At 44.7% G+C, this 14,785-nt stretch overlaps 1 protein-coding gene across 1 annotated transcript; it reads right to left on the bottom strand.

Annotated features, from left to right (window-relative positions):
• Window positions 1-1,174: 1,174 nt before the first annotated feature.
• Window positions 1,175-6,687, bottom strand: RESP18 (regulated endocrine specific protein 18). The gene is made up of 6 exons (XM_005889689.3): window positions 6,525-6,687; window positions 4,521-4,625; window positions 3,352-3,484; window positions 3,085-3,124; window positions 2,874-2,963; window positions 1,175-1,311 (listed from the first exon to the last, which is right to left on the bottom strand). The coding sequence occupies exons 1-6, from the start codon at window positions 6,628-6,630 to the stop codon at window positions 1,261-1,263; spliced, it is 525 nt and encodes a 174-aa protein (XP_005889751.1). The 5' UTR covers window positions 6,631-6,687; the 3' UTR covers window positions 1,175-1,260.
• Between the last annotated feature and the right edge of the window lie 8,098 nt (window positions 6,688-14,785).

Below are 14,785 nucleotides of genomic sequence, written 5' to 3'. Positions count from 1 at the left end.
TCCCAGTTCTTCAGAGGAACAAAATCTTGTTATCTGCCCATGTGCTTACATCTGGGAATGTTAAATGAGTTTGAGAGTACCTTGAAAGTATAAAGCTTTGCAAATAGGACATTCTGATGTTTGACTGGGCTGAGTATGAATGATCAGATCACTCACTCCCTTGTAAGATTTTTAAGCTACCATTACTTTTCAGACAAAGATCTGTCTAGTCAAAGCTATGGTTTTTCCAGTAGTCATGTATGGATATGAGAGCTGGACCATAAAGAAGGCTGAGCACCAAAGAATTGATGCTTTTGAACTGTGGTGTTGGAGAAGACTTGAGAGTCCCTTGGACTGCAAGAAGATCCAACCAGTCAATCCTAAAGGAAATCAATCCTGAATATTCCTTGGAGGGACTGATGCTGAGGCTGAAGCTCCAAAACTTTGACCACCTGATGTGAAGAGCTGACTCATTGGAAAAGACCCTGATGCTGGGAAAGATTAAAGGCAGGAGGAGAAGGGGCTGACAGAGGTTGAGATGGTTGGCATCACCAACTCGATAGACATGACTTTGAGCAAGCTCTGGGAGTTGGTGATGGACAGGGAATACTGCGGTGCTGCAGTCCATGGGGTTGAAAAGAGTCAGACATGACTGAGCAACTGAACAAGCTACCAGGAGCAAACTGGGAAGAGTCAGCAAAATATCATTTAACGTGTGTACACTTTGATTGTAGCACCTGTGTGTTGATTTTTGGGAGCACAAAGAATGGGGCAGCCCTGGCAGGGGCTATAATATTGGAGGTGGAGACCCTTATAAAACAGCAGAGTCCAGGCCCGTCCAGGTTGGTGATGCCATCCAACCATCTCAACCTCTGTCGGCCCCTTTTCCTCTTGCCTTCAATCTTCCCCAGCCTCAGGGTCTTTTCCAGTGACATGGAAGGATGGGCAACTGGACCACACAGCATGGCTGGATACGTGTAAAGAAGGCTGCCATTCCAGCTGTGGTCCCACCCTTAGTATCCTCACTTCAGGAATGGTCACTGGAAGGAAAACAAGACAGAAGCACTCTCCAGCAGCACTGGGAAACTGTGCTCTCCTCACCCCAGTCACTGTTCTGGCCCCACCTCTCTCACATCCAAACCTGACCTGTCCTGCCTCAAGGAAAGTCACAGAGTGTTCGCATCAAAGTCACTTTATTGATCCAGGTTTTGATCATCCCGGAACTGCCCCTCTGGAGGGCAATGAGGAGGGCACTGGGGCAAAGAGGCTTCACATGAAGTCTCAGTCGGCGACAAGGTTGTGGCCCACAGTGGGGGGCGACTCAAAGAAGCCCTGAAACCAGAAACAGAAGATCGGAATCAGTACGTGGGGAGGTGGCCCCTCTCTCACCTACTCCTCCCCCAGATGCCTCTATAACAGCCTGATTTGAGTCAGCCCGCAATGACTCAGCCCATCAATTGAGGGCCTGTCACCTTTACTCCCACACAGAATTCACAGAGCTCTTGTCCCGTGGTTTTCCCTTGGGCTTGGGCTAGAGAAGAATGGCAGCGCCTTATTTGCTTTCACAAAAGCTCTCCAACAACCTGTTCTTCAAGGTGGGTCTGTCACTCAGCTCTGGGTGTGTGGAGCCAGCAAACGATCTGGGCTTTGGAAGCACAGCTGCCATCCTATGAGTGGGAAGTGGTTTCCTAGGAGAGCATGAGGGGCTAGAAGCCCCCAGAGGTGCAGACTGCTTCTGGAGAGCCAGCTCCACAGCCAACACCTTTGTCTCCCCTAGACCAGATTGATCAGCTCCTTACAGGTCTCAGTGTTCACTCTCACTCTCCTTATAGTCCATCCCCGATATCACTGGCGTGGCCTCTTAATATCATACCACATTATAATATCCCCCTCCTCAGAATCTCCCAGTCAACTTGCCACCACACTTGGAATAAAATCCAAACTTTCACCAAGATCTATGAGCTGGTGTGTGGTCAACCCTGGACCTACTTCTCCAACCTAATCTTCTACCACTGACTTTCCCATCTGTTCCTCAGACATGCCATAGTATCCTTGTCTCCAGACATGTTCATTGTGTTGTCCTCTTCCTGGGAGGCCCTTCCTTCATATCTTCTGTTGGCTACCACCTTCTTGTAATTTAGGTCTTAGTCAAAAAAAAAAAAAAAAACTTTTGTCAATGTGGAGGTCTGATGTCTGGGGCAGCCCCATCCCCACTGCAGTGTCTGAGCAGAAAGAAGGGCAGGAGCTGTGCAATGGAAAGGATTAAGAATCAGGAGACCTCAGTCCAGTCTTGGGTCTGCCAATAACCTCCTATGCAACCCTGAGTAAGTTGCTGGACTAGCCTGGGCCTCAAAGTCTCAGATGTAAAGATAGATGGGAGGGCTAGATGGGTGTTTTCAACCTGGATTCTGAAGAGTTCAAGCCTCCTAAGGAGGTAACCCAGAGCCTTGCCCAGGTGACTTGCCCAGGGTACAAAGTAGAGCAAAGTCAGGAATTGCTGAAGTCTTCTGGACTCTCTCTCCTGTTCATCCAAAGAAGCTTTGCTATCACTTCCTGTATACAAGGGAGTGTGTGGAGAAAGGAGGACCTTTTACTCAATATTGAAAACTCTGCAGTTTTCCGTGTCTATTGTAAACTCAATGCCGATGCATGATTGTCTGCGATGATCATTAGAGATGCCTGGAACCTGCATCACGACCCCAATCTCTTACATGGATGTTCACTAGTAGTCTGAGAAAGGCAGGAAAGAGGGGGTACCCTTCAATTGGGAGAGATCTTTTCTTCAGCTTCTCTGTTCACAGCCCAATACCCACTCTCTCCTTCACACCTGCCTCCCTCCTTTAAACATGTCCTTGGCAATTCCAACCTCCCCTGAAAAAGCGAGAGCCTCTCACCTTGACTGGGTTAGCCACCTCATGTTTCAGAACCTTTGAAACCACTTTGGAGGTAAAGCATTGATCCTTGTTCACCTTGACCATTGGGCTCTGTGAGGAGGGAAGCCAGGAGTCAAGAAGGAGGTTGAAAAGGGTGTCAGGGCCCCAGAGAAAAAGAGATAGAACTCAAAGTCAGGGCTTTAGAAGTCTTGAGAAGACACATGAGTCTCACCTTGGGGAACAGGAGTCGAAGTTTCTCCTCTTGCTTGCCCCTAGAAGAGATGAGGATGACAAATGGGACCTAGGCTTGCCAGAACCCCTGTCCTCTGCCTTTGCAGGTCACTAAGGCTCATGGAATTTTCTCCTGCAGATCCAAGATAGGACCTCTGAATCATTCACAGAGTACTCCTGGCAGTTCTTTCCTGCAGTTTGAACACCCATTCCCTCCCTGCTCCATCCCTCCACTAGACGGCATGGGCTGACCACAGGCTTCACACACCTCACCCCCGGGGTTCTGGTGGGGAAGGCTGCTGGCCCACTCCTCACACATGGATCCTCAGGATGGAGTTTGCTGGTGTGACCCATTTTCTGGGTCATCACTTCCTGGGTCATGTCATCCTTCCAGAACAAATCTGCAGGGTGAAAGATGTGGTGAATTAACACCTGGGATGCTCTGACTGGCCCACTCCAGGGACCAGGGTGAAGCAAACACTCCCCCTTTCCCTCAAAGTAAGACAAAGAATCACAATTTGTGGAGAGAATTAAATGAGATGGCACATAAAAGTTGCTTAGCACAGTGCCTGGCATGTAATATATATTTGGCTAAGATTAGGACTGTACTTTTCTCATTAACTCATTTGATACTATTGTGAGGATTGAATGAGATTCGGGATGTGAAGAGTGCTGTGAAAACTCTAAGGCAGTGAGTGATCCCCAAACTTCAGGGTACATCAGAATCTTCTGCAAGGCTTGTTAAGCACAGATTGCTGTTCTTCCCTTCTAGAGTTCCTGATTCCGGAGGTCTGGGGTGAAGTTCATGAGTTAGCAATTTGAAGAAGTTTCCTGGTGATGCTGATACTACTGGTCTGAGGATGCATGTTGAGAATGACTGCGCTAAGGCATTACACACATATTAGACATCAGTAATGATAGTAGTAATATGAATTCTGGCCAGATTTCCTATCTGACTCTTCCCTCATTCATGAAAGTCTCCTCTAAGAAATGGTCAACCATCTGTCTTCAAAGGACTTCCCACTCCCTTCCTTCCTCTTTTGTATTTGTCATACAATTTATTATGCTTCCTACTCAGAGGTTTAAGTGTGTGTGTGTATGTATGTTTTCCTGGCTGAGAATTTAAAGATTCCTGGTTCTGGAAAAAATCTGCTAGTGCCTGGAGTTGGGGCTAGTCTCAAGGAATTAGATGCTGACCTTTTCCAGGGGCTTCTTCTAGAAGCCTGTGCTGGGCCCTTCCAGGGGTTTGAGGGCAAACAGCCTGCCCTTCCAGGTCCATCCCCATTCTGGTCTCTCCCCATTCTCCATGAAGTGAACATGATAGAGAGAGTCAAGTAGAGACATTAGGGGAAGAAAGCCTGTTCTCAGATCAAAAGCCCCTCACTATACCTCTGTATGTAACAAAGCCCCAGCCTTTCTTCTCTAGCTGTTACTCACCGTGGGGCGTAATCTGCTGGAGTAAAACTTGCAAGTGCTTGAAGACCGGGGTGGTAAATCCTGGGAGGGGCCAGAGCTGCCCCACTCCCACTTGGCTCTGACCATCTGAGGGCAAAAAAGTGGTGTGAGAAAGGATCTTGACTAGAAGCCTTCCAAATTCCAGTTGAAATAAAGCAGATTCCTTCCACTATCTCCCCTGGGTTCAATGGTCCCTGTCCCCCTCACCTGACCCCCTCCTCTTTTCAGGTCTTCCTTTTTATTCTTCCCTCCCCCCATCACCACCTTCCCTGTTTGTTAACCCCTGCCACCTCATTCACTTTTGGTAGCAACTTCCAGATAAGAGCCAAGCTTACAGGCAAAGAGCAGCCCATGGAGGGTGAGGTAAGCAGATATTCAAAAAGCCACACACATAAATGGATAATCAGGTGAACAGGTTGGGCATGGAAAGTGGGGGAATTGCATTTAGGGAAGGCTTTAAAGCCTGGAGGGGATTGAAGGGGACTGGAGTGTGGCTCAGTTGGTAAAGAATCATTCCATCCTTGGGTCAGGAAGACCCCTTGGAGGAGGAAATGGCAACCCACTCCTGTATTCTTGCCTGCATAATTCCATGGACAGAGGAGCCTGGTGGGCTATAATCCATGGGGTCGCAAAGAGCTGGACACAACTGAGTATGTGAGTACGCATGAGCACACACGCATGACAATTGGAGAGGAGTCCTGAAATCTTTAGAGGAAGAAAGTATTGGTATGCATAGGTTTTGAGTGTCTGGATCCTTGTCCTGAAGGCTAAAATTTGCCACTGGGCATATGGAAAGGCTAGGGGGATGGAGATAATCCCTAATGCTATACACTTTTCTCATTCCAAGTAGATGGGGTAGGGTTGGAGTCTGTCTTTTTTTTGTTTGCTTATTTCTTATTTCTTTTTTCTTTTTTTTTGAGTGTGGGGGTGTTGTTTGTTTTCGACGGTGGAATTACCATGAGTCATTATGGAAAGGAAATTCTCCTCCCTATTTAAATGGATTCTATTATTTCCTGGCTTTGAGAAGGAGGAAAACGTCATACTAAGAAGGAATATAAGTTCTGGAAGGAGATATCGTTCTCTGGGGCAGCGTTCCCAGAACTGGCAGGGTGACCCGGACACCCTCAGTCAAACCTACAGGGGCACCTGGCGCTGTCCGCGGTGCTGAGCGGTGGCCAAATCCTGGCATGGAGGAAGCTCTGAGCTGTAAAGAGAGCTAGGCATCCCTAAGAAGCTTGAGGGTTCTACCCTCTCCCCACCCCCACCCACCGGGCCTCCTCCTACAGGTTTTCGTGAATTCTCTGCACTGGCCTCTAAACCCAAGAATCGGGCCATCAGAGCTGGCGCCAGCCTAGGAGTTTGCGGCGTCTGCCCGAAGCTCCGGGTGCTGGAATCCTCGAGTCTGCGCAGTCGGTCTCTGGCTGCTCAAATGTGAGTCAGCGATGGCGCAGTGAAGGGGGAGGAAGAAGATGGACCTTTTCGCCTCATCTTCTTTTCCCCCAGCCTAGCCTCCCATTCTTCCCGGAAACTGGATCACAAATACCAGGCTCCAGGGGCTTACAAAGAAGTCTTGATTCATCTCTCGGCCCAGTCTTCTCCCAGGGCCCGGATACCCGGGATCCCTGCTCCTACTGTCCAGAGATCCTGGCCCCTGACTATCCCTGAGGCATAGGCATCTCTTCCCCCGCTCCTCGGCAAGTCTTGCTTCTCTTGTGGCCGCACATGCCAGTTTTACTTCCCTGAGCCCCTGTGTTTTCCGTCCTTTTTCCTAATTCCCAATCTTCCCCTGAGTCGGCTTCTCTTAGGTCCAGATCCCATACACCGAGCCCCATTCCAAGCCTGCGCGTCCTTCCGCGCACTTTTCTTTTCTTACCCCCTAAACACATTGTTTTCCTCCAAAGTTCCTAACCTTGAGGTCCCCAGACCCACTTCACTCAGAACCACTCTCTGGCCCTGCCCGCACCCCACCCCAGGTTTCCTCCTGACCGTGACCACTAACGTCGCTGGAGCCCCCCAGGCGGCTGTTCAGCAGCAAGAAGCAGACGAGCAGCCAGAGCCCCCGGAAGCCCCCGAGCCACGGCTGGCGCTGCATCCTCCCGGGCTTGCTGCGCTGGTTCCCCACCTAAGTCGAAGAGATGGCAGTCAGCTGTCGGAGGGACTGCGCCAGACTGTCGATTCCCACCCGCTGGCTAGCCAGACTGAATCTGCACAACCCTCCCTTGGCAGCTGGGCCAATCGCTGGCGGGCCCTGCCCCTGCCTACGCCTACCCAGCTCCTACCGGCCCCACAGCCACCCAAACCTAGGAGCCCACTCCTCTTTTAATAAAACAGATCCCAAGGACTACTGCCTCTATTCCCAGTCCCAAAGTTGGAGAGAGGGCTTGCATGTAAAATGCTGGTGTGAAATGCACCTGCCTCATAGATTTGTTGTGAGGGTTAAATATGTACAGCAACTGGATAGCTGGCATTCAATGAATCTAGTCTATTTTGATTTTCCTGATACTTACTTCACCCTTACCTACCTTAAAATCCCCAACCATCATGCGTTTGACCTGTTAAGTATATGCAAAACTATCTTCTCCACATCCACTGCCATCATCCTAGTTCAAATCACTGTACCCATTTTAATAGAGCTATTGCAATAACTAACCACTGAATAACTAACTGATCCATAGCTTCCACACTTTCTTAGTTACAGGCTAATATTTGAGCTTCCTAAGCTCTAGACATTTGAATATCTTTTTTATTAAACTTAAAATTTTATTATGAAAGTTTTCAAATATTAAAAATGAGAAGACTCAAATGAATAAACATGAAACATGAATATTCTTATCACCCAGACTTAAGAGTTATTAAGATTTTGTCACAATTGCTTCTTTTACTTGCTGAAGTGTTTAAGAGTAATTTACAGACACCATGACATTTCACTCCTAAATAATTCAATATACATCTTTTAGAATTAATGATATTTTTCTACATAGCCACAATACCATTATGATACCTATGGCAGGCTGAATAATGAACCCCAAAGATGTCCACGTCTGAATCCCTGAAATAGTGACCATGTTTTTTTACATAGAAAAAGGGACTTTGCAGGTGTGATTAGCCTTTGAAGATAGTTCACTTCAAATGGGGAGAATATGCTGGATTTTCTGAGTGTGTGCAACATCATCACAAAGGTCTTCACAGAGAGAAGCAGGAGGGTTAGAGTCAGTAGTGGAGGATATAACATTGGAAGCTAGGGGTTGGAGTGATTCAAGGAAGGGGCCAAGCCAAGGAATGCAAACAGCCTCTAGAAGCTGAAAAGGTAAGAATGTGTTTTCTCCCTTTAAACCTCCAGAAGGAGCAGAGACCTGCTGACATTTTATTTATTATCTTTAAAAATATTTATTTATTTATTTTTGGCTCTGCTGGGTCTTGGTTACTTCTTGTGGACTTCTCCTCGTTGCAGAGAGTGGGGTACTTTCTTCGTGCAGTGCCCAGTTTTCTCATAGTGGTAGCTTCTTTTGTTGTGGAGCACTGGCTCTAGGCATGTGGATTTCAGTAGTTGTGGCACATGGGCTTCACTGTCCCGTGGCATGTGGAATCTTCCCAGACCAAGGATCAAACTGGTGTCCCCTGCATTGGCAGGCAGAATCTTAACACCTGGGCCACCAGGAAGTCCACACATTTTAATTTTAGACTTCTGACTTCCAGAAATATAAGATAACAAAATTGTTTTGGGGGCACTAAGTTTGATTTGCTGTGACTTGTTACACCAGCATTTGGAAATCAACACAATGTCTATTCCCTAATTAACACAATTCTCTAATACTTTCAGATGTGTGTGTGCTCACTTGCATCTGACTCTGTAGCCCCATGGACTGTGTAGCCCACCAGGCTAATCTGTCCATGGAATTTTCCAGGCAAGAATCTTGGAGTGTGTTGCCATTTATTTCTCCAAGGACATCTTCCCAACCCAGGGATCAAACTCATGTCTCCTGCATCATCCTGCACTGGCAGGCAGATTCTTTATCACAGAGCCAACTGGGAATCCCCAATACTTCCAGATACAACTCCTTTAACAGATGAATGGTGTGTGAATATTTTCTCCAACTCTGAGCATTTCATTTTAAATTTTTAATAGTGCTTTTTTTTTTGAAGAGCAAAATGTTTAATTTTGAGGAAATCTCATTTATTAAGTTTATCTTTTATGGCTAAAGCTTTTTTGGTTCTTGGAAATGTTTGCCTACCCCAAACTCACAAAGATTTTCTTCTATGTTTTCTTCCAAATATTTGGCAGACCACATAAAATCAATCAGAAAGCATTCTCTCTTTTGTTACGCTCTGAAAGAGTTTCAGTATGATTTTTTTGAAAGAAAAAATTAGAACTATCTTTATTGACAGATGACATGATCTGGATACAAATTATTTTATTCTTTAAATTTTGTATTGGGGTATAGCCGATTAACAATGTTGTGACAGTTTCAAGTGAACAGAGAAAGGACTCAGCTATACATATACATGTATCCATTCTCTCCCATTCCCCTCCTGTGAAGGTGCCACATAGCATTAAACAGAGTTCCATGTATTATACAGTAGGTCCTTGCTGGTTATTCATTTTAAATATAGCAGTGTGTATATGTCCACCCCAAACTCCCTAACTATTCCTCCGCCCCAACCCTTCCCCCTGGCAACCGTGTTTGTTTTCCAAGTCTGTGAGTCTCTTTCTGTTTTTTAAATAAGTACATTTGTATCTTTTTTTTTTTTTGGATTCCACACATAAGAGGGGTCATACGATATTTCTCCTTCTCTGTCTGACTTACTTCACTCAGTATGACAATCTCTAGGTCTATCCATGTTGCTGCAAATGGCATTATTTCATTCTTTTTTATGACTAATAGTCCACTGTATATATGTACCACCTCTTCTCTATCCATTCCTCTGTCAATGGACATTTAGGTTGCTTCCATGTCTTGGTTATTGTAAACAGTGCTGCAATGAACATTGGGATGCATGTATCATTTTGGATCATGTTTTCTTCCAGATATATGCCCAGGAATGGAACTGCAGGGTCATATGGTAGCTCTGGGCTTCCCAGGTGGCGCCAGTGGTAAAACAAAAACCAAAAAACAACTGCCTGCTAATGCAGTAGACTTGAGATGCAGGTTCAGTCCCTGGGTCGGGAAGATCCTCTGGAGGAGAACACAGCAACCTACTCCAGTATTCTTGCCTGGAGAATCCCATGGACAGAAGAGCCTGGCAGGCTACGGTCCATAAGGTTGCAGAGTCGGACATGAATGAAGCTACTTAGCATGTGTGCGTGCATGGTAGCTCTATTTTGAATATTTTAAGGAGCCTCCATACTGTCCTCCATAGTGGCTGTTCCAATTTACATTCCCACCAACAGTGTAGGAGGCTTCTCCACACTCTCTCCAGCAGAGTTTCTGTATGATTAATATTTTTCTGAGTGTATGGACTTAGAATTTCTTTGTGAGTAAGTTTTATTACAATTTTAATTTCTTTAGCTATTCAGATATTTTATTTCTTTTCACATCTCTTTTGGAAACTTGAATTTTTCAAAAAATTTATTCACAACATTTAAGCTATCACATTTGTTAGCATAAAGATATTCATATTTCTTTATTATCCTTTAAATAGCTGCAGAAATTTGAAGTGATTTCACTTTTTAAATTCCTGATTTTGATACTTTGTATTTTTCTGTCTTTTTACTCATCAGTGTAACTAGAGATAAATATTATTGATCATTTTAAAGAACTGACATTTGGTCTTATTGCTTTTTCTCTCTGGTTTGCCCGTTTTATTGATATCCATTCTTTATTATTATTTCCTTCTATTTTTTTTTGAGTTTCACTTATTGTTTCCTAACTTCTTGAGTTGGTAGCTTAGATCATTGATTTAAATGTTTTATTCTTTGCAATAAAGGCATGTAGATCTATACATTTCCCTTTAAGCATTAGTTTTTCATGTTTTGACTATCAATGATTAATGTTTTCTAATTTTTCTTGTGACTCTTTGGACCCATGGATTATTTAGAAGGATGTTGCTATAGGGGATTTTTAAAGGCTTTTTGGCTATTTACTTATTTTTTAAATTTCAATGTGGCCTGAGAACATACTTCATATGACTTAAAAATTTCAAAAACAGGCTGTCCTAGAACTGCCCCTGTAGATAGCAAGGTGGCTGGGGTGGGGAGGACAGAAATGCTTCAATTAGCTGCAAAGTTTTGCTTGGAGAAGGAAATAGTTCAAAGAAACCCTAAAATGGTAGGAAACATGGGATTCTCAATTTGTGTGTATATGTGCTATATCACTCCCCCTCTAAAATGTAAATTCCTCCTCCCGTAATAAAGAACAGGCTCTAATAACTGTCCTGATTTGTGCAAGCCCTGAGGCACAGTGAGTCAGCACCTGCCCCACAAACTGGCCTCACCTTGGCTTCTGTGTTTGATCTTTTCTCCAGCCCCTTGATTTTCCCTTTGTTTTAGAGCCAGTCAAGGACCCTCACCTGGAGAACAGCAGATTGTTGTTTGCAGACTACACCATGGTAACCAGTTCTTATCATGGGGCTCACTCAGTGCTGATATGTTACCCTAGCAACCGATCTGGGCGAAGGAAGCACAGTTGCCATGGTGACAGGAGTCAGAAGCTGTTCCCTTGGTGAGTGTGCAGGTCTGGATTCCCCCTGAGGCTCAAGCTCCTCTGGGTAGAGTTCATGGCCAGCTAGAGGTGCTCAGCCTTGTGCAATTGCCCAGTCCAAGCCTCCAGAGCATCCCTTGAGCTGAAACAATACTTCCTAGCAGATCTGTGTGTTCTACTCTTGCCCTCTCTCAGTACATTCTCCAACAGTGCTAGGATAGTCTTTTAAAAAAATTTACATCATCATTCTATTCATTTCCTTAAAACCTCTGGTGATTTTCTTCTGCCCTTTGTGTAAGAACTAGTATTCTTTACTATGACGTACAGGGACAGGAGAAAATGGACATCTTAGCTCAAGCAAAGAGAGAAAGTTTGCCCTTCCTCCATCTTTTTCTTCTATTAAGATCCTCTATGAATTGGATGATGCCTACCTGCATGGGTGGTCTTCTTTACCTTTTTTCTTTTTTTTTTTTTTTTGACTGTACAGGGTCTTCACTGCTGTGCTCAGGCTTCTCTTGTTTCAGGGCATGGGCTCTAGAGCATGCAGGCTCGCAGCTGCAACACTAGGACTCTCTAGTTGCCAGGCACAGGCTTAGTTGTCTCAGGGCATGTGGAATCTTAGTTCCCTGACCGGGAATTGAACTTGAATCCCCTTCATTGGAATTCTTTACTCAATCTACTGATTTCAAATTCTAATCTCTTCCAGAGACACTTTCACAGGGACACGTAGAAATAACGTTTTCCTAGCTGTCTGGGCATCCCTTCAGATCAGATCAGTCGCTCAGTCATGTCCGACTCTTTGCGACCCCATGAATCGCAGCACGCCAGGCCTCCCTGTCCATCACCAACTCCCAGAGTTCACTGAGACTCACATCCATCGAGTCAGTGATGCCATCCAGCCATCTCATCCTCTGTCATCCCCTTCTCCTCCTCCCTCCTCCAATCCCTCCCAGCATCAGTCTTTTCCAATGAGTCAACTCTTTGCATGAGGTGGCCAAAGTACTGGAGTTTCAGCTTTAGCATCATTCCTTCCAAAGAAATCCCAGAGCTGATCTCCTTCAGAATGGACTGGTTGGATCTCCTTGCAGGCCAAGGGACTCTCAAGAGTCTTCTCCAACACCACAGTTCAAAAGCATCAATTCTTCAGCACTCAGCCTTCTTCACAGTCCAACTCTCACATCCATACATGACCACAGGAAAAACCATAGCCTTGACTAGATGAACCTTTGTTGGCAAAGTAATGTCTCTGCTTTTGAACATGCTATCTAGGTTGGTCATAACTTTCCTTCCAAGGAGTAAGCGTCTTTTAATTTCATGGCTGCAATCACCATCTGCAGTGATTTTGGAGCCCCCCAAAATAAAGTCTGACACTGTTTCCACTGTTTCCCCATCTAGTTCCCATGAAGTGATGGGACCAGATGCCATGATCTTCGTTTTCTGAATGTTGAGCTTTAAGCCAACTTTTTCACTCTCCACTTTCTCTTTCATCAAGAGGCTTTTTAGTTCCTCTTCACTTTCTGCCATAAGGATGGTGTCATCTGCATATCTGAGGTTATTGATATTTCTCCCTGCAATCTTGATTCCAGCTTGTGTTTCTTCCAGTCCAGCATTTCTCATGATGTACTCTGCATATAAGTTAAATAAACAGGGTAACAATATACAGCCTTGACATACTCCTTTTCCTATTTGGAACCAGTCTGTTGTTCCATGTCCAGTTCTAACTGTTGCTTCCTGACCTGCATACAAATTTCTCAGGAGGCAGGTCAGGTGGTCTGGTATTCCCATCTCTTTCAGAATTTTCCACAGTTTATTGTGATCCACACAGTCAAAGGCTTTGGCATAGTCAATAAAGCAGAAATAGATGCCTTTCTGGAACTCTCTTGCTTTTTCTATGATCCAGCAGATGTTGGCAATTTGATCTGTGGTTCCTCTGCCTTTTCTAAAACCAGTTTGAACATCAGGAAGTTCACGGTTCACATATTGCTGAAGCCTGGCTTGGAGAATTTTGAGCATTACTTTACTAGTGTGTGAGATGAGTGCAATTGTGCGGTCGTTTGAGCATTCTTTGGCATTGCCTTTCTTTGGGATTGGAATGAAAACTGACCTTTTCCAGTCCTGTGGCCACTGCTGAGTTTTCCAAATGTGCTGGCATATTGAGTACAGCACTTTGACAGCATCATCTTTCAGGATTTGGAATAGCTCAACTGGAATTCCATCACCTCCACTAGCTTTGTTTGTAGTGATGCTTTCTAAGGCCCACTTGACTTCACATTCCAGGATGTCTGGCTCTAGGTCAGTGATCACACCATCGTGATTATCTGGGTCGTGAAGATTTTTTTGTACAGTTCTTCTCTGTATTCTTGCCATCTCTTCTTAATATCTTCTTCTTCTGTTACGTCCATAGCATTTCTGTCCTTTATCGAGCTGATCTTTGCATGAAATGTTCCTTTGGTATCTCTGATTTTCTTGAAGAGATCCCTAGTCTTTCCCATTCTGTTGTTTTCCTCTATTTCTTTGCATTGATCGCTGAAGAAGGCTTTCTTATCTCTTCTTGCTATTCTTTGGAACTCTGCATTCAGATATTTATATCTTTCCTTTTCTCCTTTGCTTTTCACTTCTCTTCTTTTCACAGCTATTTGTAAGGCCTCCCCAGACAGCCATTTTGCTTTTTTGCATTTCTTTTCCAAGGGGGTGGTCTTGATCCCTGTCTCCTGTACCATGTCACAAACCTCATTCCATAGTGCATCAGGTACTCTATCTATCAAATCTAAGCCCTTAAATCTATTTCTCACTTCCATTGCATAATCATAAGGGATTTGATTTAGGTCATACCTGAATGGTCTAGTGGTTTTCCCTACTTTCTTCAATTTCAGTCTGAATTTGGCAATAAGGAGTTCATGGTCTGAGCCACAGTCAGCTCCTGGTCTTGTTTTTGCTGACTGTATAGAGCTTCTCCATCTTCGGCTGCAAAGCATATAATCAATCTGATTTCGGTGTTGACCATCTGGTGATGTCCATGTATAGAGTCTTCTCTTGTGTTGTTGGAAGAGGGTGTTTGTTATGACCAGTGCATTTTCTTGGCAAAACTCTATCAGTCTTTGCCCTGCTTCATTCCATATTTCAAGGCCAAATTTGCCTGTTACTCCAGGTATTTCTTGACTTCCTACTTTTGCATTCCAGTCCCCTATAATGAAAAGGACATCTTTTTTGGGTGTTAGTTCTAAAAGGTCTTCTAGGTCTTCATATAACCGTTCAACTTCAGCTTCTTCAGCGTTACTGGTTGGGGCATAGACTTGGATTACTGTGATATTGAATGGTTTGCCTTGGAAACGAACAGAGATCATTCTGTCGTTTTTGAGATAGCATCCAAGTACTGCATTTCGGACTCTTTTGTTGACCGTGATGGCCACTCCATTTCTTCTGAGGGATTCCTGCCCGCAGTAGTAGATATAATGGTCATCTGAGTTAAATTCACCCATTCCAGTCCATTTGAGTTCGCTGATTCCTAGAATGTTGACATTCACTCTTGCCATTTCTTGTTTGACCACTTCCAATTTGCCTTGATTCATGGACCTGACATTCCAGGTTCCTATGCAATATTGCTCTTTA

This window comes from Bos mutus, chromosome 2, assembly GCF_027580195.1.
Source record: "Bos mutus isolate GX-2022 chromosome 2, NWIPB_WYAK_1.1, whole genome shotgun sequence".
Lineage (NCBI taxonomy): Eukaryota > Metazoa > Chordata > Mammalia > Artiodactyla > Bovidae > Bos > Bos mutus.
Note: the sequence above shows the minus strand (reverse complement) of the source record. Positions and strands in the feature narration are given on the sequence as shown.